At 41.1% G+C, this 25242-nt stretch overlaps 2 protein-coding genes across 2 annotated transcripts; both read left to right on the forward strand.

Moving 5' to 3' along the window:
* The first annotated feature begins 412 nt into the window (after positions 1-412).
* Positions 413-9893, forward strand: slc6a16a (solute carrier family 6 member 16a). Its single transcript, XM_029508153.1, has 12 exons — positions 413-489; positions 4174-4393; positions 4641-4798; positions 5752-5878; positions 5965-6140; positions 6574-6684; positions 6840-7081; positions 7308-7488; positions 8124-8325; positions 8673-8832; positions 8937-9099; positions 9431-9893. Exons 2-12 carry the CDS (start codon positions 4174-4176, stop codon positions 9773-9775), a joined length of 2085 nt encoding a protein of 694 aa, XP_029364013.1. The 5' UTR covers positions 413-489; the 3' UTR covers positions 9776-9893.
* Positions 9894-11614: 1721 nt separating this feature from the next.
* Positions 11615-23382, forward strand: slc17a7a (solute carrier family 17 member 7a). The gene is made up of 13 exons (XM_029508798.1): positions 11615-11676; positions 19042-19294; positions 19559-19677; positions 19989-20103; positions 20178-20265; positions 20371-20457; positions 20770-20912; positions 21013-21162; positions 21711-21843; positions 22218-22328; positions 22681-22808; positions 22924-22993; positions 23087-23382. Exons 1-13 carry the CDS (start codon positions 11615-11617, stop codon positions 23380-23382), a joined length of 1755 nt encoding a protein of 584 aa, XP_029364658.1.
* The last annotated feature ends 1860 nt before the right edge of the window (positions 23383-25242 follow it).

The following is a 25242-nucleotide window of genomic DNA, read 5'->3' on the forward strand; positions in this document are numbered from 1 at the left end:
GAGCGTGCTGTTATTTAGCAGAGCGGGAAATTCATTCGCACCTTTTTGGGCGCCGCGTGAAATTGTAAAGGCTGCGCGCGCGGACTGCACCTAAGTGTGCACTGTACCTTAAATACATTAATACGAGCGCATTTAAATTGCAGGCGTGTGTTAAATAGCCATAAAGTGAGCGTAAGCATGATGTGTTATTTAGTGTGTACCCAGAGCCTGTAGGGCGCGCACACACACGTTGACTAACCAGCAGTGTGCGTTGTGTTGTGTTGGGCAGTCCAACCCCACTGACCGTTTTAGGGTAGCGCAGTTCGGCCCCCTCAGTTTTCCCATTGGCTCCAACAGCACCAACTTCCCTGACATTTCTCCTCGGGTTGGAGACGACGCGGTTCGCACCAACACCAGAAACGTGGTCTGCAGTTGTGGAGGAAAAAGCTTTTGTCAGCCGGTGAGGAGCGGTGTGAGTCTGCTGCTGGAAACGCTGCTGCTGACAGCAGGGTATGCTCGCTTTGCACCAACAGCTGTGCGTTGTGATGTGTTGTGTTACGTACCGTTAACCTCTCTGCTCACTTCATGAACAGCTTTTAAGGCTGAGGTTTGCCATACTCGTGTTTATCTCCTGTGTGCGGCTGATTTTCTTCTCTTCATGTTCATTGAGACTACTGCCACTCTCCAGCAGCATCCACCAAACTGCAGATTACAACTTTTACATGATCAGTCTCTCCATTTGGTGGAGACATTTCCAATACTTTGATCTGATGCGCGAGGAACTAAAAATGTATGGTGAGACTTCATAGTAGTTCATCTCTAATGTGATGGCTTTCTCAGATGTGCATACTTGCAGCCTGTATCTTTCCTAATATCGTTTCTATTTCAAAAATGTCCTTTTTTCTTTTTTTCTTTTTTTTTTTTTTTTGGTGTTTGGTGGTATGTAGATGTATTTATATCCTGCTGGCTTCTTTAGGATTCAGCCTCACTGAAGGAGGGGAAAATTGTATGACTGACCGCCACTCAGGTTATGCAATAGCCCCCTGTGGGCCTGGGGGAATAGCGTTAAATCTATTTCTTGGTGAATATCTGTGCATATTGTCCATGCTATTATGGATCATAAACAGTTGCGCCCATTTTTCTTGGTGCAGCGTTATTTGCTTTGTAACCCACAATATTATTCTCTTACATTTTGTTATCAGACATGCTGACACGGTCATTCAGTCAGTCGGTGTGTTGCACACTGCAACAGATCTTGTGAGCTTCTCGTTTTGAACTGAAAAACCCTTAAAAAGACTTTAGAGTCTGGCTTTGGCTCTTGTTTCAACTCTGTTTCGCTCACATGCCAGTTTTGTTATCCGATCTTCGTCCTGCAGCAGCTGGCTCAAATGAAACTTAAAAAAGCATTGCAAGTTAGCTGGTTGCCCAATGAATGTGGCTGTTTAATTTACTCATGGTCTCAGATGGTAGTGTTACGTAAATCTGCCAAGATTGCCAAAGAGACATTTACAAGAGAAATGGCTCTGGCTCTTTTTCAAACATGAAGTTGCCATGTGAAATCACATGTGTCAAAGGGTCCTTGTTCTGGCTATTTGTAGAGGGTTGGTGTGAATGTAAAGTGATGCACATAGCATACACATAGCATACATAACCCTGTTTAACACATTAACCTGACTAATGGACATAAAGAAAAAGGTATACTAATGATTTATTCCCACTCTACCTGGTTGTGTCGACTGCAGTAATTGATGTGCAATTTAAGATTGCAGAATGACACGAACAAATCCACAGACTCCATCAGACTTAACTATTGTGTACAATTTAGTTGACTGTCCATCTACATAAAGCATGACAGTGTCTTTTGCATTTTGAAATTGGCTGCAGAGAAAACCTGAGTGAGCGATAAGGAAACTGTTTATGGGTCTCAGATAAAGGTGATAGGGATACAATACATTAGGGAAAGTGCTTGCCAGCCTATTTCTAAACACATAGTTTAATATACCAATTAGTATTCAAAATACAAAATGCCAGTATTTCATGAGTTTTTGCTTCTTACTTTTGTCAGAGGAGGTGTGGTTTTCAAACCGTAACCAGAGATAGACTCTGACTGACCAATAGGCAAAACATTACAGCTGTGTGTGTGTGTGTACTGCAGGAAAGGGGCTTTGGGACACGAGGATAATTTAAGGTCCTCCAAGTATATAAAAATATAACTCTTTTGGAAGGAGTTATACAGTGAGGCCCAGAAGTGAAGAATGAATATGCATATGATTTTTCCACCAGTTTTTCACATGGTTAAAGGTTAAAAGCTTATTAGAGTTTCAGAGACAGCAGAGATAAACTCACTTTACAGCAGATTGTGTGCCAATTAGTTTGTTGCAGTCATTTTCTTTTTCCACAAATTATAAGAAGTTCATAATAAGAAACAGCTTGCCTTATTGTTTTACAGCAGCGGACATACTGAAATACTACGACTTGAAGTGTACCTGTATCATGCACCATGTACCACCTGTTTCAATAACTGAAACATGTTTCTTTGTTTCCTTCACAAGTAGTTTTTCCCACTCACTCACTCACTCACTCACTCACTCACTCACGCACTCACACTCGTCAACTACCGCTTATCTGTTTCCAGGTTGTGGAGGTGCTCGAGCCAATCCAAGCCACCAAGGCTAAAAGATCTGATAGTCAGACTTTATCTCTCACAAATATTGTCACCAAGGTAACCTTGTTGAATCACTAGGTTATGCTGGCAAAACACTTCCTATGATCTAATAGAAATAAAGGCAGCAAAGCTTCATGTTTGAAACACTTGGACTAGTAGATTGCCGGTTAATATTCTTAAGAAATATTTTCTTCATTTAACATGATTTTCAAAATTGTTCTTGATGAGTTCCCAGTTACTTACTGATCAACTCATCATTTCTGCTACTCCTACAACCAAAGCCTTTTATGGTTAATGAGAAATGACAAATTGAATCTGGAGCGCAGATTCAACTGGAGTGAAAAAGACAACAGCTACTCAGTTTTAAAAGGCTGCTTATAGAACTGAAGTCTTAACAAACAGTGAATAAAAAACTTAATTGAAGCAGATTTGTCTTTCTTTATTTTTAGTATAAAGTTTTCAAAATGAACTCAAGTAGCCTCCTCCTGACTTGTTACCAACTATATCCACAACCCATGCACCTCAGCACCACCCACTGAGTGAACCAATGCAAACCTAACACCTCCCAGTGGGCCCTACCCACCCACACATCGCCAGAGACCCTCATCCTTAGTTCTTCCTATGTGGCCTCTTCTCTTCCCGCTTCCACTCCTCTCTATTTGTGTGTGCACAAATATTTTTGTCACACTCACAATTCTCTGTGTATGGAACTATGTGTGTATGCACGTCTGAAATCACCTGCTCTTGCTGGCCATATGTCTTGTCCAGCCACGTACTTTTCTGGGCCACACACCCCTTGTGATTTTCCATTCTCACCAGCTGATACCAACAGTGACCCAGAGAAATAATCCAGCTGGGTGATGTCCAGAAGGCTTTTTGGCTGGTGCTAAGCTATTTTGTATCTAGCCCACTGAGAGTCGCTAAGTTGCTTATCAGGATCGTGTAGTTTTCCGGGTAGTCTACTGATCTGATTATATCTGATTGATGTGATTGATTGGTTTCATTATCATCTGACATTAGGGTTATTCACTTTGTAAGTTAAAATGCAAAGAATGCAGATGATCTAACAAAAGAAAGTTCATGCATTTAATAAGAAGGAGCTGGGTTTGTATTCACAGAGAGCGTGAACGAAAAAATAAAAAAATAAAAAAAACATCACTGGATTACATTGACATATTTGGAGAATGTAGATGTGATGAATGGCTATGTGGTGTGATGGTGGCAGGTGAAGAACCGAGATTAGTGCACAAGTGACACTATAACAACAAAGTGTCTCACTCCAAGTTCTCCTCAGACACCACAGAACGTCCGTATTGTTACAGAGCGTGGGGTCCTGACAAATGCTGAGTGTGACACAGTGGATATCTGTGCGAATGTGAAACACAAATAAATGGAAAACACATTTGGAGTTCATGTTTTTGCCTGACACACAAGTGCTGGTTGCGCGTGCATGTGGAATAATTTGCCGTCATTGAATTTTCAATTGGGTTTTTTTGGTTACGTTGTTTTTTCTCTGTGTTTAAATCAAGATGGAAAAACCTTCGCTGGAAAGCAACGAGGATGGAGGCTGGCTAGGTGAGGGTCAGTCTCAAGCTCAGCTTGCACCTGCTCCCAATGGAGTTGAGACAAATGATGTTGACCGACCGGCGTGGGACTCAAAGATCCAGTACGTGTTGGCCCAGGTGGGGTTCAGTGTGGGCTTGGGGAACGTCTGGAGGTTCCCCTACCTTTGCCACCAAAATGGAGGTGGTGAGTGTCTCTAAAAAGAAATATAAACCACACAAAATTGCTTGTGTCTCATGTATATTTATTTATTGATGTGTCATTTTAAGACTGGTCAGCATAACACTGCACAACATCAAATCAAGAAAAAAAAATCGAGACAGGCAGAATAAACACAGAGTATAAAAGAAACTGTGAAAATGAGTCAGCTACTGTAGGTAACTTATGCAATTTCTATATGTTACTTAAATCTGTTGCTCTGGCCTCCCTCCAGGGGCTTTCATGCTGCTGTATGTTTTTCTTCTCCTGATCGTGGGAGTACCGCTGTTTTTTATGGAGCTGGCAGCTGGCCAGAGCATTCGACAGGGCAGCATCGGTGTGTGGAAATACATCTCCCCAAAACTGGCAGGAATTGGTTACTCCAGCTGCATGGTGAGGATTTAAATTTTGCTTTTTGTAAGCATATATGATTGAGCAGTTCATTTCCCTTAAGGTATACTATTATTCCTATTATTTGTTAGTTGGGTTAAATAAAAGTGAATATGGGGAAGCCATAAAATCTATTCTCCTTCTGTGTTCTTCGAGAAACCACAACTATAAAGGGTGGATGTTTTCACATGTCTAAAAAAATTATCACTCATAGTTGCTTTAGTTAGCCTGCTGTGGTTTTTCGAGCAGGCTGGCTGCTTTATGATTTGGTTTCAAATATTGTGTAGTTAAATATGAAAAGATTCATAGAAATGAAGGTCTTCCTCCACTCAATTCTCCAAAAACCAAAACCAAAAACCATCTACTTTTTTTTAATCTCCTTTTTGTCAACAACTTAACAACTTCCTTTTTATTACCTACCGGGCTGTGTGTATACTTAATGAAAGACGATGATGACATCTTGCAGTGCTGAAATGTGAGAGAGCACGCTGTGGCGCTGGCAGTTTGTTACATAACTACTTCTATATAGGAGTAGAGGGCAAACACGGAGTAGACAAGAGCTTTCTGTGTAAGTAAGGCACACAGACGTATATGTATACACTAAAACGCCCTCACTCTTTTTTTTCCCCCCCAGACTTGTTTATTTTTCAAAAACCCTCATTGCTCTGTTAGTCCCAGTCAATGTCAGAATCAAAAATAGTTTTCACTCCTTAGGTACACTTTTCCTCATAAAAAATTGGTTTATTAAAAACTTCTAAGGCGCACTTCTATATAAACACAACATTTTGCCAATTCCTATCTTAGGTCATTTGAGGTTTGTTGTTAAAATAGACTTTTGACCTTGAAAGAGCTTTACACAGAATGTACAATATGCCAGTCAGCACATACTGTGGCCTATCTTGGACTTGCTATGTAAATATTGATAATATATAAATAAACCATTTCTTCTGCTTCAGGTCTGCTTTTATGTGGCTCTTTACTACAATGTTATCATCGCATGGAGCCTGTTCTACATGGGCAATTCTTTTCAGTATCCTCTGCCATGGGAGCAGTGTCCAATTGATGCTACCACTAATGAAACAGGTACTCATACAATTAAACCAAATAAGGTGTCGCATACAGCAGATCCCAGTCAGATAGTCTTTATTTTGTGTCTCCTTAATCAACAGTGAGGGAATGTGCAAGCAGCTCCCCGACTTCATATTTCTGGTTTCGGAAAGCCCTCAACATCACAAACTCCATCGAAGAATCTGGGGAGTTTAACCCCATCATGACAGGCTGCTTATTGGCTGCTTGGGCCATCGTCTCCTTGGCAATGATCAAGGGTATCAAGTCTTCTGCAAAGGTAATTTAACACCTCTTCTGGTTTTTGGCCCATGTTGCCCTGCATATTAAAAAGCACCACTCCAGCACACAAACACACACAAAAGATGGTGAAAAGAAGACCACAAACTCGTGCCCTCTATGAGGCAGATACTTAGATGAGAACTTTTGTACCACATAATTATCTGGTAAAAACGGTAAAGATAAGATTATAGCTTGCAGCCAGCTTGCTTAATAACCACAAAAACAGAAAGGGAACAATTAGCATTTTCATTATTGAGTTTTCAGAGTGCTGGTAGGCAGACCCTGTTACCTTCCTCTGGCTTATTTTCATCCTTTTCGCCCCAATCCTGTCCTTGTGCTAAGCTAACATATACAGCAGCTGGCATTAACCTCATGTAACTGGCAGACATGAAACTCATGTCGAACGACTCATTTCTCTCTCCAAATCGTAGGTGATGTACTTTTCTTCAGTCTTCCCCTATGTGGTGCTGTTTATTTTCCTCATCAGAGGGTTGCTGTTGGACGGTGCTATGGAAGGAATCACCTACATGTTTTACCCTAAAGTAAGGCTTCATATTATGTCTCATCAAATTCATGTTATTTCAGTTTTCTTTTACAATTCTTAACTAAATCGAAATCAAGTGAGAGTTTATTCAAAATGACCATTGAATTCCAATAATTTGGACCTAATGAGACTTTGCTTTGTGGTATTTTTCAGCTTGAAATCTGGGGCAATGTGCAGGTGTGGCGACAGGCTGCCACACAAGTCTTTTTTGCCCTCGGTCTGGGCTACGGCTCTGTTATCGCATATTCCTCCTACAATCCGGTCCACAACAACTGCCACAGGGACGCGCTGATGGTGTCTAGCATCAACTTCATGACATCTGTGCTGGCCTCGCTAGTCGTTTTTGTGGTGCTGGGTTTCCGTGCCAAGAACATTGCACTACGCTGTGTGGCTAAGTATGAATATGCCTGTCTGGTCCACAATTAGCAAAACATTTTGAAGAGTTACATTTACAGATAGAGTGATTGGTTTAATGCTTTACATGGATATATATTTTGGAGGCGTTTGGAAACTATAATGCATTCATTCAACTGCTATAAATTTTAATGAAAAATAGTGAAAAAAATCAAAGATGGCCACAATACTGGAGTGAGAAAAATCTTTATTTTTAACTTCTTCCAGAAATCTTGGTCTGCTGAGCTCCATGACATCACATGGATCTAACCAGCACTGGTGGCCCTGGTTCAACATGTCTGATCCAGGTTCAGTGTCTGTAGATGAATACAGAGAGTGGTACAGCCACTACGGCTCCATGGTGGGGTCTAACATCACTGACTGCAGTCTGGAGGAGGAGATGAATAAAGTGAGGGCTGTTTAACAGAGTGCACAAGTGGCAGGCAGTGGGGAAAATTTAAAATACTATACATGTCCAATGCTGATATAAAGAGAAAGACACTACTCTAATAAATAAACTTTTAGTCTCCTTTATGTCTTTTATGTCTATGTTGTAAAAAGGAAAGACATCTAGGAGTTGCTTTATTAGGTTAAAAAGACAGGGGTTCAGCATTCAATAACATATCATATATAGGTGGAGTTCTGAGTCTCCCAGGATCCCTGAGGAATTTAAGAGGTGCCGTGAAATATCAAGCAGGCAAGAGGAAGCAAACATATAGGACATTGTATCTACTGGGTCCGCAGGAGAGATGATAGCAAGCTGAGACAGAGGAGTGAAAGGAGAAACTAAAGAAACAGAGGAGGAGACACAGAAGCCATGGTATCTCTCAGCAGTTTGTTTTCTCACAAAATTCTGTATTCTCCAAAACACAGCCATAGGAGCAGTAAGCTTGACTGAACATTAACAGGATATGACCGGATTCACATAAGTTGCTGTGGCTTTTTCGCTGTGCATGGAGCCACGAAAGTACTGCTTTGCCGTCATCACTCCGTATCTGGTTAATTCTGTTTCAGACATATTGTCTCTGTTTTCCTTGTGTGCAGGGTGTTGAAGGGACGGGCCTGGCATTCATAGCGTTCACTGAAGTGATGGCCCTCTTCCCAGCCAGCCCCTTCTGGTCCACGCTCTTTTTCCTAATGCTGCTCAACCTGGGCCTCAGCACCATGTTTGGGACCATGCAGGGGATCCTCACTCCTCTCATGGACAACTTCAGCCTCTTGGGGCGCCACCGGACCATACTCACTGGTAAAAATGTTAACATGGGTCCAAACATTACTCTGTTTGGGAAGGATTGAAACTTCAAAAAACAAAAAAACAAAACAACTTTTCTGTAGGAATATAGGCATACCCGAACATTTTGATTTCTTTGGGCTGAATAATTATTGAAAGTTAATAATGTACATTACTTGGTCCTGATTACATACAAAAGTATTTTATATAACACGAGAGTGACACAAATGAAGAAAACAGCTCTATGTGTGTGTGTGTGTGTGGTATTGGAGTATATTTTAACTGGTGAATACAATTTTCTTTTTTTTATTCTCGACCTTCACTATTTTACAACACTGTCTGCTTTCTTCTTTGTCTTTCAGTATCTAGTTGTGCTTTGGGCTTCTTGATAGGGCTGTTGTTTACCCAACGCTCGGGTAACTACTTTGTGACAATGTTTGATGACTACTCAGCAACCCTACCACTCATCATCGTTGTCATTTTTGAAACCATTAGTGTGGCCTGGGTTTATGGAACCGATCGGTAAGAAACAAAGTTCACAATTTCATTTTTCTTGTTAAACCTAGCCCTTCATTTCTAATTAAGAAAAAGATCATTCTTATGTTAGTATTTTCTACCACTTGCAGCTTCCTGGATGACATTGAAGTCATGCTCAAATGGCGCCCTCCTGTGGTTTACAAATATCTGTGGAAATATGTTTGCTTGCTGGCGATGGCCAGTCTTCTGGCTGCCAGTTTGCTGCGCATGGTCCTCAAAGGACCAACTTACACTGCCTGGAATCAAAGCACAGTAAGATGTTCAAAAAAATATGTTGCATGGATATACTCGTCTGGATTTATTCTCCCAACTGCATGAGAATATATTGAACTGCACAACTCTAAGTTTGTCTCAGTCATACCTGTTGAAGAATGTATTATAATATCATCTACATTTGGTTGTGTGTCGTGTCAGTGTCTGCCTATGAGTCTTGAGTCTCATTTACAAAATTGTTTAGTTTTATCATTTGTCAATATGCTGTCCACAAAGGAATCATTCACCTCAAAGTAAGAGGAAATGTTTGAAAAGCCATCATGGTCATTTCAGTGCTGAAATATTAAGCATCGTCTCTTCATCTTTTCAGGCTTCTGAGATGACCCTTGAATACCCCGGCTGGGCCCTGGCTATGATTGTCATGCTCATTGTCTTTGCTACCTTACCTGTGCCAATTGGCTACGTCCATTCCACACTGAAGAACCGCACAGTCCCAAACACTCAATCTGAAGAAGGAGGCGGCCAGGAGGTGCACCGTGAGCTGTACACCAAATGTAACTCAACTGAGCAGCTGGATTCCAGCTCCTGCCACAGAGTCCTTTCTGAAGAAGGTGAGACTCCTCCCAGGACGGCTTTCCTGCCAATGGGCAACGAACACTATCGGCTCCTGCCACAGCAGGAGGACGAAGATGAGGAGCAAGATACGGGGGTGTAATCCCCACTGTGGGGGGATAGATGTTTGTGAAAGGACAAAATCTGAAACCTCTGAGACTGTACAAGACCCTGCCAGAGGGTGGGGGGTGGTAAAGTGAAGGGGAGGAAAGTCATAAACAGAACAGGTTTTTTTTTTTTTTTTTTTTATCAGAGGAAGAGGCTGTGGGTTGTACCCTATTATCATATTCAAGCAAGTTCTACAGTGCTCAGCCAAAGTAATTGTATTCGTGAAAGTACATTACCAGTAAGCTCCAAAGGCCTTTTAGATTCTGTGTGAGGGTACTACCTCAGCTCCTCCTTTCACATCGCTCCGTTCATTTTCTGAACCACTCGTGCTGTTCAGAAAACACTTGCATACAGGTGAGAAACAATATAAGCAGCTGTATTTGGAAAAGCAAAGAATTTATTGAAGGTTGAGCATTTGGAAAGAGTGCCAGCCTGATTTCCTGTGAAGTGGCAAAACATTTAGTTAATGGAGGAATGCAACCGCTGAGAGAAATATGCTTTTAAGTTTTTAAACGAAAATATAAATTTGCATGAAAACATTCTACCTTGAGAAACTGTGATGTTTGTGTGTGTGTGTGTGTGTGTGTGTCCGTCTGTGTGCGTGAGATTTGTGAAATGAGAGATGGTGTGATGTTAAATTAGTTTACTTTACATTGTATTTCTATAATTTTACCTCATAAGACCACAGCAATATTTTTACGTGTAGTGTTGCATAATTGTGTTTAGAGGAGGATTTAAATAAACCTCTAGATGGCAGCAACCCGACTCAGTGAAACTTTGACTCTCCACCCAAACCTGAAACCATTAACACCTTTGAAAGTAGGAGGAGGGGGAGGTTAAGGAGATTAGATGAGGATAGGATGGGCCAAAGACACATTTCTGAGGAGAACAGTAGTAGTTATTTATTCATGTCAAAGTGAACTCAAGTCAATATTTCATCTACTTCCTCCTAATTAGAAAAAAAATGAAATAGCTTGAATTTATTAAGAATTTTACTTCAAGGTTGAATTTTGCCTCGGAGGTCCCCCTCAGACACCAGGTCTGTTTCTTTAAGAATGAATGGACTTTAAATGGAAAGTCCATTATTTTTAGAAGCTATTGAAGCCCCACGTCATCAATAAGACACTCTAATTCTACTGACCAAGATTCACGAAGTTCCCTTAAATTCACACATGGAGCCTATTCTGAATGAACATTTCTTTTCTGCAGCATACATACAAAAAGGGGTGCGTTTTATTCATTAATCTTTGGTATAGTTAATGTACAGTTAGAGTTTACTAAATAAGGTGTAGTCTGTTGTAGTTGCTATAGAGATGATCTTTGGTACAGGCGAAAGAATTTGAGAACTGTCGATGAACACATGTATCATACCATTGTCAGATAAAGCACTACATCTCCATGTGGTGTGTAAACATGATGCTGACCCTTTTTTTCCCAAAACACAGCTTATAGCACAGCTAAGATCACAACAAACACGGGCTCTTTTTTTTTTTGTTTGTTTGTTTGTTCTTTGTCTTGTTGGTCCATGATGTAACAACGACAGGAGCACTTTCTGACTGTTGGTCATAGATTTGTTTTGTTGCCGTTTCGCTTCAATCAGGCCCACAGGACGGACTCCAAACACTGCATGGCATGTGTTTCATCACGTGATCCTGAGAGGCCTGCACCTGTGTGGCCCATCTGGGGATGAAGGCTGAGGCGGAGGCTGGTGTGGGCAGGGAGGGACGAGAGAGAGGGAGGAGGAGGAGGAGGAGGAGGAGGACGGTGTGCGCTCGGGCAGGACAGGAGGGCGGAGAGGACATCAGCACACCGGCCGGGTCAGGGAGCTGCAAGGATGGAGATCCGACCAGACAGGTTCAAGGCGGCCGCGGGCAAAACTCTGGGGAAGATCCACAGGTACAAACCCATCATCCTCTCTCCTCCCTCCACGGACTCTCCAGCGGTGCTGAAGTTTCTTTCATTGTTTTGTTTTTGGTTTTTAACCGGAAATAAAGATTCGCCTGCCGCATTTAAGCAGCCAACATCACGCAGCTGGAGCGGAGAAAGTCGAGCTTTGCGATGTAAAATTCAACAAACGGCGGATTTGTGACCGTCAGATCACGAGAAGTTAGTTTTTTCATGTTGGTTCTGCTAAATATCAAATTGTAGTCAACTCGTGGGTTTGAGGCTGGAGGCTTTGTCATTGTGATTTGAAGCAGATTTTTCTCCTGCTTGTTGTGAAAGCTGCCGCTGCCTCAGTCTCTGGAGCTCTCACCCTGTTTGTTTGTTTGTTTGTTGTCAGGTTCGGCCGAGCTCAAAGCAGACTGAGCATATTGGTGTTTCAGAGTCGAAGAAAGTGTGGCTACGTGATAGATCCTACATTGTCTGTCTGTCTGTCTGCCGACTGGAGTCACGTCTGTCTTTCTAAGTCTATGAAAGTTACAGATAACATTTCTGTAACTGTCCCAGTGAAAAGAGTGAAAAGACAAACAATTAGTATGTTAAAATGCATTCCACTATTTCAGTAATGTAGAGCTGAACTAACAAGTGGTTTGAGTTATTGATTGATTGATTGGTTTGTTTACTTGATTAGCAATTTCTTCAAGTCAGTTGGTTTTCATGCCTTTTTCATGCAAAAGTGATTTGTAGTTCTGTTCAGACGTTCAGTTCTCCTGGGCAGTTTGAGCATGAAGCACAGAAACAGACAAAAATTATTCATATAGATAAGTAATGATAATCTAAAAAAATCTAGATATTATAATGAATTGAAATGTAACGGCGGTTAACAGTATGCAGTGACACAAAGAATGAATGACATATACAAATCATTCTACACACATTGTAAACTGCCCTAAAGCTCCTCACATCTGTAGTGGAGGTTTTTCCTCTTTTGTTATTAATGGTATTGTATTGGACACTTGGAAATTCAGATAGACATTTATCATTGTTAGCTTATATTTTTTCTGAAATAATTGTAGCCATATACACAAAGAAATCCATATATCTTTATATATATTTTGAGAGAAAATAGGAAATATAATCAGTCTTTAATTACAAATGTCATAAAAGGCTGGATGTATGTAAAGCAAATGTGTGTACAAGTTACAACACAGATTGGTGCATAGACAATATTTCCGTAATAAAAAAAGAGAGATTAAAGACACTGATAGAACCTCATGCAATAACCCTTGCTTTAAGCTTTCGCTCTCTCAGGATTTGAGGTAGCAACCAAACGTATAAATCCCGTCCTGAAATAGCCTGTTTTTCAGTCCAGCTGTCGAGCCACGCAAATCCCTAAACTCTCCCCTCCCACTCACTCCATCCCGGCCCATGTCACTTCCTCCATTCGCTCCATCATCATCCACTTTCCATCCTCCATCCACTCATCCATCCATTGTCAGATCAGAACATGCAACTTTGCACCATCGGGATCCCTCAGATTAACAGACATGCAAAATCTCAGGCTCTTTTTTCACTTATTGGTCGTGATCCATGCATGTGCACGGTCACAGCTGATGCCATGAGCGATGTGATGTGTGGGATTGGACTCAGATTGGTTGTAGTGGGCGTTTCCTCATCTTAGTGAACTCTGGTCTTACGTGGTCACAGTGTAAGCTATAAGTAACGTTTTCAGAAGGAAAAATTATCGTATTTTGTTCAAGTTTGTTCAAGTTTGAGTGAAAAATGTATGTTTTTAGATAAGTGTGCCTTTTGAAGTGTGGAAATCATAGACACAGAGTGCAGATGTGAATATTTCTATGTGCAATCTCACCAGCTCACAGACAAAACTGTGATCCCTCCTGATGAAAGCAGCGAGGAGTTCATCTATTATTTAAACATTTTCTCCATCAGAATGCATCTCCTGTTTCTATATTAAACTCCACTAGGTAAGCATAAACTTAAGCACTGTAAGGTCAAGTACACTCTACTGCTCCCTTCTGCCAATTCACTTCTTCAACATCTTTAAAAAAATGGTCAAAAATAAAGGCTTTTCATCCACATTCACGCTTAATATGTGTGTAAAATTAAAAAAATGTGAAGTAGCATCCCAGTGGCATTTTGCTCATCATAATAATGTCATTTGGTCATCAAAAAAACATAATGAATCTGCAGGGTCGCGTGGCTACGCTAGGAGAGTCTGTGCTGTATTTATTTTTTTACCAATTTAATATGAGACATTATAAACACTGGTCTTAGAGGAGGTCCACAAAAAATATTCAACCATTGTTGAAATCAACTTCTAGCGATTGTTTCAAAATCATTTTGGTTTTAATCACACCCAACTTATCAATTTAACGGGAGTTGTCACTCGCTGTATTTTATATATGTTCTATGTTCTTGAGATGAATATTTTAAATACACCGAGACGAAGCAGCTTTGCTTTGTGGCTCTCCTTCTCTGTGTATGTGTTTCCTGATGAATGACGTATTTCTATCACATTTGAAATGTAATATTGCACTTAACTTGCCTCAGTCACTATTGATAAACCCACTATAGGGAGATCCAGCGGAGCTAGAAGTAATGAAAGAGAAAGAACAAGGCCAGTGAGTAACAAGATAAAGAAAACGTGAATATCTCACATCAAATCGAGGATTACAATTATTATAATCGCTGTGAATATGACAACTATAGTGATTATATTAAAGCGAGTGGTTAAACTGATAAGCATAAAGTTGGCTACTTAATGTTGTCGCTGCAAAATAACATTTTCATTAACAGTGGGTGAGTGCAAAAATGTTTTGGGCCCTGATAAAAGATAAAACAGCTTGTTTTCACTCTTTATATTTTGTCCCTCTGCCTGTGTTATTGGCTGTATGGTGGTGGTGGTGTTGTCTGTATGTGTAATCAGAGCTTATGGGATGCACGCTATGCTGTTAGTATCCATGATGCCAGTACTAATGCCAGCATTTACTGTTTATGCTGCCTTGTGTATTGTTGGTTTTGACTTTTAAAGGAAAAGTGTTTAAATATAAAATACCTTCAGAGATATTATGATGCTCATGTTGTGGCCCAGGTCAGTTGAGTTTAGATTTAGGCCACTGTCTTTTAAAAGTAATGAGAGGTGTGTGTCTGTGTGAGTGCAGTCGGCGCTCACAAAGTGATTTTCGATAAACTACGGAGTATATAGATATTAAGTCTATGAAGGTCACACGTGTGTGTGTTTGAATGCTGTGTTTGTATCCACAGGAGAGAGAGGACAAAATGTGTGTAACAGGATGGGGAGGAGGGTGTCTCCCTGGGTGACACAGTCCCACCGCGACCCAATCTGTTCACTTGAGGGAGAGGGAGAGGGAGAGAGGCTCGTGAAGGATGGGGAGACACCGCTGTTGAGAGAAAGTGCAGAAATCTCAATAGAAAAAAAAAAAAAACATTATCACAATGCAAGCCACAACTGTACACCTGAAGTAAAAATGAAGAGCAAATGAGGTTGAAGTCGTTTTGCTGAAGGATGAATGAAGCGTGGGCTGACATGAGGAAGCAAAAAGCAGGTTTTACTTTCAGCACATGCACGATCAATCAACACGCATATCTGGTCAAATAATGACCAGGGCATCTGGCGTTATATAATATTTTCCTGTCCGCCTCCCTCCCTGTCTCCCTCTCTGTCTCGATCATCCTCTTATGAGAGGATTACGCAGAATGCTCTGTGAATTGGTGAATTTAATATACAGAGTAACAAAACTCCCAGGTCACCAACCTGCACGTGAGAGCCCCTGTGTTATTTTGTTATGGCCGAAATATGATTTGAAAATTTCAAATTCGGCAGAATCTTGCACATTTCGCGCAATGTTGAAAACTAGTTTGATCAGTAAAGAAAGGAAAGTTGGAAAATTACTCCGTGAGCTTAAGGTCATTGTATTATACATAGATTTAGTGAGCAACACTCTTAAAATTAATAAATAATCTGTGGTTGGCTGGGAAAATGTTGTTTTGAGGTGCACATGCATTCAAAGATAAAAGGGTTTTCAGAAGTTTCATGATATTTGAGGTGAAGATGAATGGAATGAAGCCAGGCCAATCATGTATGTGAAGGCAGTGAAAAGCTTTCACGTCAGATCTTTCTTCAGGTTTATTCTGAACTTTACTTCTTGTGTTTCAGCTTCAGAAGCAGGGATGTGCGCTCACTTCGAGGTGTGAGTGTTGACAGTCTCCGCTGAGCCTGTTGCCGTTGTAATTATGACATTTCAGAGCGCCGGGGGTCACGGGGCTGCTGTCTGCTTGTGCTCTTTGGCTCATTAATTGTTGCCAGCTGAGACCAATCAGGTCCAGGCTAAACCAAGCTAACAGAAGACGCTACATCACTATTCAGTCTCACGCAAATGGCAAAGGTCTGGAGATAACTAGTATGTGTTTTTTACTGAGGACCTTTACACTGTGAAGCTGTTTAATTAGAAATTATGATAAATTCAGGTTCACGTCCAATGAATTTCTCTACTCTAGCTTTACAGCCATCATGTTACAGGAGGGAGACCCCCAGTTACTCAGCTATTCTGGGACATTTACACACACATTAGGGAGAGATTTTGCCCTTTCGTGGGAGGCATCTGTAATTAACAGTGATTTTTGCTGTGGGCTAGCCTCGTTAGCTGGTAACATATGTGTAGGTGTCCGGCTGCAATCTGTCCTGAGGTTTAATGAGGATCCTCCTGCATCCCTCAGTAACTCTGAAGAAGGATGCTGAGCTCCACTCTGGTTACGAGTCGACACATTTGTTTGGTACGGAGAAAAAAGCAGCATGAGCTCAGCCAAACTGATTCATCAGAAAACATGTTCACATTTCTTAGAATTACAGGATCTGGAGCGACGTCTCCTTTGTGTGTGTGTGTGTTGTTTTGCTTTTGGTTTTTTTTGTGTTTGTTTAATGTATGAAGCCAGTTGATACAACTTCTAACCATGTGCTTTATGAAATCATTATAAAGAAAGGCATCTTTGTCAGACAGGTTAAAAAACTTTCAGACAAAAGAGATGATTAGATTACCCGACATTTACAAGATCATTGTAAAGTAATATCTGTGTAAATTAATGCGATCTGATTTACAAAAGTGAAAAACTGAATCCAGCATGAACTCAACAATGTGTTGTGATGGAAAGAGAAGCAAACTGATCCTTGGCCAGTGCCAAGGATCAGTTTGCTTCCATGCATGTGCTGCTTCCATATTCATTTCCGGAAGTGAATCATTTTTGTAATCCTAATCTGAATGTTGTGACAGATTAAGAGAGAGAGAGAGAGACAGGGAGACAGAGAGACAGAGCAAGAGTGAGGATCCAGCCGCTCTAATCTCTTACAAATTTGAAAATGTCTCCATACTAACTATTACTACTTTTCTGTTGTCATTTATGTCTTACAAAGAATAGCCCATGAAAGTGAATTTATAGACTATTACCCTGCCATATGTTGTTTTTGTTGTTTTTATTGACTGGTTGAATGAATGTATTACAAAATTATGCAGAATCTGCATTGTGGAAATGGGGGAGGGGGGTGAATCCACAAGCATAACTGCAATGGATAAGAGACTGTATGTGCAGAGAGGCAGACGGATAGACTGTGACAGAATATGGTGTAAAAGCTAGAGTAAATTATTTATCTCACCCAAAAACACGTTAATAATTAACCACTGTCAGAGTCTGACTTGTCTTGTGTGTGAATAAGTTATCTTGCAGTTTCTGTACTGAGAGTCAGAGAGATGGATTGTCTTGCATGCTTTAAAAACAGAGGAGCACTTGTTTCTTAGGAAGGTACCAAAACTCAAATTGGAAGCACCTTTTTCTAAACAATGCAACGATGCATCACAGGGAAAAAATCCTTGTGGTAATTGTGCCTCTATCGGTGCATAATTCTCCAGCTCACTGACTAAGTGGATCAGCCGATTGGATAGTGGACGGCTGACACACGAGTGCACTTTGCTGTGAATTTACCCGTATTCCACTCAAAAACACACACACCCAGGTTAAAATATAGACGCGCTCAAAAACAGTGACTCTACATCGGATTTAATTGTAGGAACGTGTATGTCTGCAGTTAGTCAGTTTGCTTTAGTCTGCTGCATGCATGTGTGTGTGTGTGTTAATTGGGAGGGGGTTGGGGGCGAGGGGTGGAGTTGTCATACACAGATGGTCGCTCTCCTGGCTACTCTGTTTGACTCCTAACAGCCAAAAATAACAACAGAACTTTAGTCTGTTCTATGAAAAATAAATGGTAATGATTCTAATCAACAAATTAAAGGGGCACAGGAATCATTTGGTTGAGAAAGACGTTTTAGAAGAAAAAAAGAAAAAAACACAATCAAAGCGCTTGTGATGAAATAAGTGTGTTTTTAGCTATATAGCACTTGAACGTGAACCTGTGAAGTCTGCCTCCATTTTATCGGTACTATACACATAAGCATTAGCACACTAACACTATGTGGTTAAACAAGAGCCTCCAGAGACATGCTGTTTGTGTCTGAGTGTGTGGACATCTTGAACAGTACCCGTATGGCAGCAGGTCCCTGGTGTCTGAAGGAGCAAACACTGGGGGAATGTGCTGTCATAGAGAACTCTGCTCCTCGGCCAGTGACAGCTGCTTCCCCACACTGGGACACGCTGAGTCAGACCCAACCCCAATATGGCGCATGTTGCCCAAATGGAGGTGTTTAGCTTGGGTGCGTGTGTGTCAGTCAGACAAACACAACAGAATGTCTGCAAAGCAAACATCTTTGTCGCTGCCTTAAACATGGCAGCTGTACAGAAAGCAAAGATGTCCACGTCTGAAAATAAAATGTTTTATTTAATAATTAACTTCAATTTAATAAGAAAGGTAGAGAGCCATGGTGGTGTCAGACAGACAAGCAGAAAAGGTACAGGGGACACTCTGACTCTTACTCAAAGATGTTTGCTGTTGCCACAACACTGTATTTCCCACTTTTAAAGTAACAGCTAATGCCCCCCACACTCCAGGGTAAAACCCCTCCCATGCCAAAGCAGTTCTCCAGAGAACATCTTTCACAGTACCGTTGCACTGTTAGAGTAGATCTTCGCAGTCAGTTTGAAGATGACATGAAGGTGAGTACATCAGTTAACATCAGGGTTAACCTTTAGACCTTCAGGTATGTTGATGCAAATTCATGTGCACAGCTTTTTTTATTTTATTTCAAACATTATATCAATATCATATCAAATAGAATTCCATTTTGTGTTTACCTTTATACTCATTTCACCAAATCAGCAGACATAATTGGCCTTATTGGCATTATCTCCTGAAGCGCTGATGTTGTCTAGCTCTGTATCTCTCTGTCACTTCAGACTTATTGAGAAGCGACAGGCCAATGGAGAAACCATCGAGTTATCTGTGGAGGGCCGCCCAGAGCTGGTGGAGGAGAAGGAGCTGCCGGTGGTGGACTGTACCTGCTTTGGTTTGCCAAGACGGTACATTATCGCCATCCTGTCTGGCCTGGGATTTTGCATCTCTTTTGGCATCCGATGCAACCTGGGTGTGGCCATCGTAAGCATGGTCAATGACCACACAGTCTACAAAGGCAACAAGGAAGTGCTGGTGGTAAGTGGCACATCAAAAATGAAAGCTTTGCACCTTCACTGAATCTGTGATTCTGTCTTTGGCAAGGTCTCCATCTCATGCTGAAGGGTGCTGGATAAAACAGGTTTTATTTAAGATTATTTATTTACCTCTCAATTTTGAAATTTTCATCTTTATCACAACAGCGTTGGGCCTTTGATGATATTTGGCAACTATCCTGATTGAGGTTATCGTCTCATTTTTTACATTTGTATATTTGCGTTTGGTTTTTTTTCCTCTTTCCAGGCTGCACAGTTCACCTGGGACCCTGAAACAGTGGGGATGATCCACGGTTCCTTCTTCTGGGGCTACATCGTCACACAGATCCCGGGTGGCTTTATATGTCAAAAATTTGCAGCCAACAGGTGAATGTCTTCAAATTGACGTCATCTCCAGTACGGAAAGGATATTGCTGAAGATGCTGAGTTCTTTGTTATAATCTGGTTGATTAGGTAACATTATTAGTTAAGTTATTGTGAAAGTTATTAAACCTAATTTATGCAGTTCCCAACCAAGAAGCCAAATCAAGTCAAATGCACATTACGAAAAGACTGTTGTACTGATAATGACTTAACCTTGGACTAAAGCAGCATACAGCAAAGCTTTATCTTTATGTAGCATGCCGGTTGTTATTTGTGAACATTTGGTCATCTTGTTTATCGTTTGTGTGTTTAAGAGTATTTGGCTTTGCCATAGTAGCCACGTCCACCCTCAACATGCTGATTCCATCTGCTGCTCGCTGCCATTACAGCTGTGTCATCCTGGTCAGGATATGCCAGGGCCTTGTCGAGGTACAGCCTGTTTCTCTGTGCACGTGCCCCTACCTACATGATGAGTGTTTAACTGGCTGTATTTTGTCCTTCAGGGTGTATCGTACCCAGCCTGTCATGGGATCTGGGCCAAGTGGGCGCCTCCTTTGGAGAGAAGCCGATTAGCCACAACAGCCTTTTGTGGTAAAGTTTCACAGATTCACAGATTTCCCCAAAATTCATTATCCATAATACTTTGGTATCTCCACTAGAAAATATGTCTTTTCTTTGTGTTTGATTCATCCATAGGATCCTATGCAGGGGCTGTGGTGGCCATGCCTTTAGCTGGGATACTGGTGCAATACACTGGGTGGCCTTCAGTATTCTACGTATATGGTTAGTATCCTTATTTTGAAATATGTGTTGGCTCACTTCTGCACAATGGCCAAGTAATAGTGAAGTACATGGACTAGGACTCTCAAATACGTTACGTCAAATTACGTCAAATGCGTTTTCAGTGTAAACATGTTTGACCATGAGTTCTTGCAAGCTTTTTATTTTATTTTATTTTTTTTTATTTTTATTTTTATTTTTATTTTATTAGCTTTGTTGGTCATTCATCATCTTTCTCTCTGTATGATTCTTTCTCTCTCTCTCACTCCGTACCTTTGCCTGTGTCTTCTGCCTCTTTTCCGCTTCATCTCCCAGGCAGCTTTGGGATATTCTGGTATTTGTTCTGGATTCTGGTGTCGTATGAGAGTCCCGCAGTGCATCCCACCATCTCTCCAGAGGAGAGGAAATACATTGAAGAGGCAATTGGGGAGTCGGCAGCATTTCTCAATCCTCTTCAAGTATGACACTTTATTAGTTCAAGCTATACAAGACATGTATGTGTGTGTTTATACGTAGTCGATGCATCCAAATAATACCTTCTTCTGGTTTTGGTGGCAGAAATTTAAAACTCCATGGAGACACTTCTTCACCTCCATGCCCGTCTATGCCATCATTGTGGCTAACTTCTGCAGGAGCTGGACCTTCTACCTACTGCTCATCAGCCAGCCAGCCTACTTTGAAGAAGTCTTTGGCTTTGAGATCAGCAAGGTGAGATCATATCATCCTTATACACCGATCAGCCATAACGTCTTTTATTGAACCCATCTCACAACTGCAGTCTCCTACTCATTTCATTGCAGAGGTTAGGTGCTTTGCTGTTGGGAACTTTTACTTTAAAGGATTTTTTCCCCCCATGCATTCTAAACAAATGGATTTTGAAAGCATTTAGGTGCTGCATCATTTTTGTTTTGATATGAGAAGGTGCGGTTTTCAATATGAAGTGGTAAATAACATCATGGACATTTTCAATATTTTTCAACACTATGGTTATAACATCTTTAACGAAAACACAACTATGTAATTTATTGTAATTTATTTATTACAAAAACAGGGACAGTGCACAATTAAAAAAAAGAAATAAATCAAGAATCCTGTACAACTGGAAGATATGCCTTGTGCCAAGTTGTAGCAAATTTTCCTAGTTTCCTAGTTGTAGCTATTTTCCACCTGTAGTCCCTGGTCACTCTCACTCTCTCTTTCTCTGTCTTTCTCTGTGACATAAACACTGTTCCTCTTTCTCCCCTTTCGTTTTTCAGGTGGGCTTGGTGTCAGCTCTGCCCCATCTGGTGATGACAATCATAGTGCCTATTGGAGGCCAGTTGGCAGATTACCTGAGGAGCCACAACCTGATGTCCACCACCAATGTCAGGAAGATGATGAACTGCGGAGGTGAGGGGTGGAGGAACATGACGAGGATTGGGAACAATGGAGGGGGGTAAAAAAAAAACCTCATGGAAGCTTGTGAGAAGAGCAGAGTTTGCATTGTGTATTTGTCATTAACACAGTCACAGTTAAATGCAACAACTGTTTGACTTTGAGAGGAGATGAGTATCTTCAAATGCTAGATATTGAAAAATGTGAATGATTAACTTAAATTTAAGAAATTAAAGAAAGAAATTAATTGTGATGATTCTGATGAACTACAGTGTAAGAGAGAAGCACTGATGGTTGAGATATATGTATGAATGTAAGATGTTTTGGAGGGTACTCCTTATTCTCTCTCTTTTGTGTTACCTTGTGAAGAGCACCTGGTTGTGTTTCAGGTTTTGGAATGGAGGCTACCCTCCTGCTGGTGGTGGGATACTCTCACACAAAAGGTGTTGCCATTTCCTTTTTGGTCCTTGCTGTGGGTTTCAGTGGATTTGCTATCTCAGGTAAGAAATGTGACAAACACATTGGGTGAAAGCCCAATTTCATCAGTTCTGCTGTTGTGTCATCTATCGACAGCATTAAAGTCTGGACAAGTTCACACTGAATGATGAAATCCACAGTTTTTAGAAGGAAAATGCAAAGTGTTTGAGGAACAGGCTGTTGTTGCTGTTTTAAAGGAGAACAAATCTACTAACACTTTTTTAATCCCTCTCTCCTCCTTGATCACTCTGTTCTCTGTTGCTGTGAGAAATATAAGTACCTTTGCTCTCTCTAACCTCTAACCCTGAAGACGTTTGAGCAACATTACAAATATTTTTTTTTTAATTGTACTTGTGTTTTTTTCCTCCATCTTAGGTTTTAATGTCAATCACTTAGATATTGCCCCTCGATATGCCAGCATACTAATGGGCATCTCAAACGGAGTGGGTACATTATCTGGGATGGTGTGCCCTCTCATAGTGGGAGCCATGACCAAACACAAGGTACGTCTAGACACATATATTGACTTCATAGTGCCGAGCATAAACCAAAATTTTGACATCTACAAGTTTAATGGACAATGCCAGGAAGGAAAATCACACTTTTCCATAATTTCAGACACGTGAGGAGTGGCAGGGTGTCTTCCTTATAGCGTCCCTCGTTCATTATGGAGGAGTGATTTTCTATGGTATGACTATAAATGATTATGAATCACCTACAATGTTTGGTGGAGTGTAAAAGGCCTTGGTTTACATGATGATTGTTTTTTTTTTTCCAATAGGAATCTTTGCATCAGGAGAAAAGCAGGCATGGGCAGATATAGAGGACACAAGTGAGGAGAAGTGTGGTATCATAGATGAGGATGAACTGGCCAATGAGACAGAGGAGCTTTACCATGGAGGCGGGCAGTATGGGGCCATAAGCCAACCAGTGGTTGGTTCCAATGGAGGAGGGGCTGGAGGGGGAGGAGCTGGACCTGGATGGGTGTCAGACTGGGACAAATCTGAAGAGTATGTTCAGCCCCCTGGATACAACTCTTATATGTATGGAGGAGAAGAGGAAAGGGAGCTGACATAGAAGATTTACATGGTGGAAGTCTAAAAAAATAAGGATAAGAAAGAGGAAGATTGTTATTGGAAAGGGATTGTAAGAAAGTCACTGCAATACTGAAGGGACCTCCTCTGGGCAGTTGTAAAATATTTACAAATTGCACATATCAAAAGTATGCATCTTTTTCTTTCCATTGTGTGTGTGTGTCTGTCTGTTTGTGTGGAGGGGTTGGTAAGCATGTGCATGCAGGTGGCAGAGTCATTAATGTACATAAACACGTACAGTATTCATTTGCCAAAAAAAAAAAAAAAAAACTGAAATCAAGTCCTAGGCTTCCTCCCTTCTCCTGGGCTCGCTGTGATTGGTCAGGAGTAGTGTTTCCACAACATCACAAAGATGATTATGTTTGTGTGGAGTCTCTTAAGCCACTGAGTTGTATAGTATTTAAATTTTTCATGTGTACACCACACATTTACCTTTTTGCCGGGAAGCACCTTTGAGGCCTCGGTTTTCAAACTAAATCTGAAATTTTATTGTCAAAGTCAATATAAAGCTCATTCTCTATTTTTTCCAGTCTATATTACTCTCTGTGCTTGTGGATATAATAGAAATAATATTGCTCATATGGTAAAATCAGCACACACACATTAAATATAAGTTGATATGTTTTATGTGTTGTGGATAATTTTGCCGAAACAAGTTGATTTTAATTTTCACCACAGTATTATGTCACTGCATGTGTTTCCAATCTCTGACTCATTTCAAACTTCTCAGTCAAAGAGGAAAGGGGTGCTTAGGTGTTGTATCAGGTTCCATATGTGTTTGTAAAGTTGTAATGCTTCTGTTGAAACAGGCTGCCCTTAATGTGTGTGCAAAGGTGTGTGTTTGAGTTTGTGCACAATGCTGCATGTGGCGTCTAGCTGAGTCTCACCTGGGTCTGACCTAAGTAGGTCATGTCCAGCCAGGCTCATGGGTCATAAAGCACATATCATGAGTGATCACCTGACACTTGTGACTTTCCATTTGGTGCGTATGGTCCCATTGGAGAGGAGGCCCAGAATGACAAGTAGAGTGTGATAGTAGTTTAACTCTTCCACTGCCTCAGCAGCGCAGAAAAATAGTGACAGTTTAATCTTCCTAGGCATCAGGGCATGTGCTGCCTGTTTCTGCCTTTCTCTGTATCTGTGTGTCGACCGCTCCCTCTGTTTTCTCCTTCTCTGTCGAACATCTGTTGGTGCAGTTTCCACGTCTTTAAATATCAGTCATGTTCAAGATGGTGGGTCAGAGCTTTTCAGACTGTCTGTGTGTGTGTGTGTGTGTGATAGGCCGTGTGTTGTTGTGTTGGGTGCAGGTGCTGAAACATTGTGCGGTGAGCATGTTGTAATGAGCACAGCAGTGCAGTATCTCGCCATTCCTCTCTTTTACACACAAACACACACACACAGGGTGTTAATTTCATTCAAGCACAGTCAAGTGCACCGCATGTAGTGAAAAGAGGGAGTGGTGGCACAATATTTGGCATTTATGTGCCTGCAGGAGTAAAGCACACCCATAGCGCACATGAAAACGAGGTGGGATTTGCAAAAGTTCATCAGAGTGTGTGTTTAGGTTTCCTGACAATCAATGGCCAATCACATCAGCTCCTCTGATGCCGTTTAAAAGCAGTACCCTCATCATCTTAATGCACTGACAGCTGGGTAGTGTAGCGAAGTCCAGAGGTGGAAGTCCTGGAAGTCCTGGAAAGGTGCTAACGTTGTCCAGAGGTGAGATCATCATATGATCATGCACAGAACAACTTTTGGAGCCTGGACAGAACAAAACGACTCAGACTGTAAATATGAACACAAACGGACACACACAAACATAAATTATGCATTCTGCCTGTAC

This window comes from Echeneis naucrates, chromosome 8 (genome assembly GCF_900963305.1).
Source record: "Echeneis naucrates chromosome 8, fEcheNa1.1, whole genome shotgun sequence".
Taxonomy (NCBI): Eukaryota; Metazoa; Chordata; class Actinopteri; order Carangiformes; family Echeneidae; genus Echeneis; species Echeneis naucrates.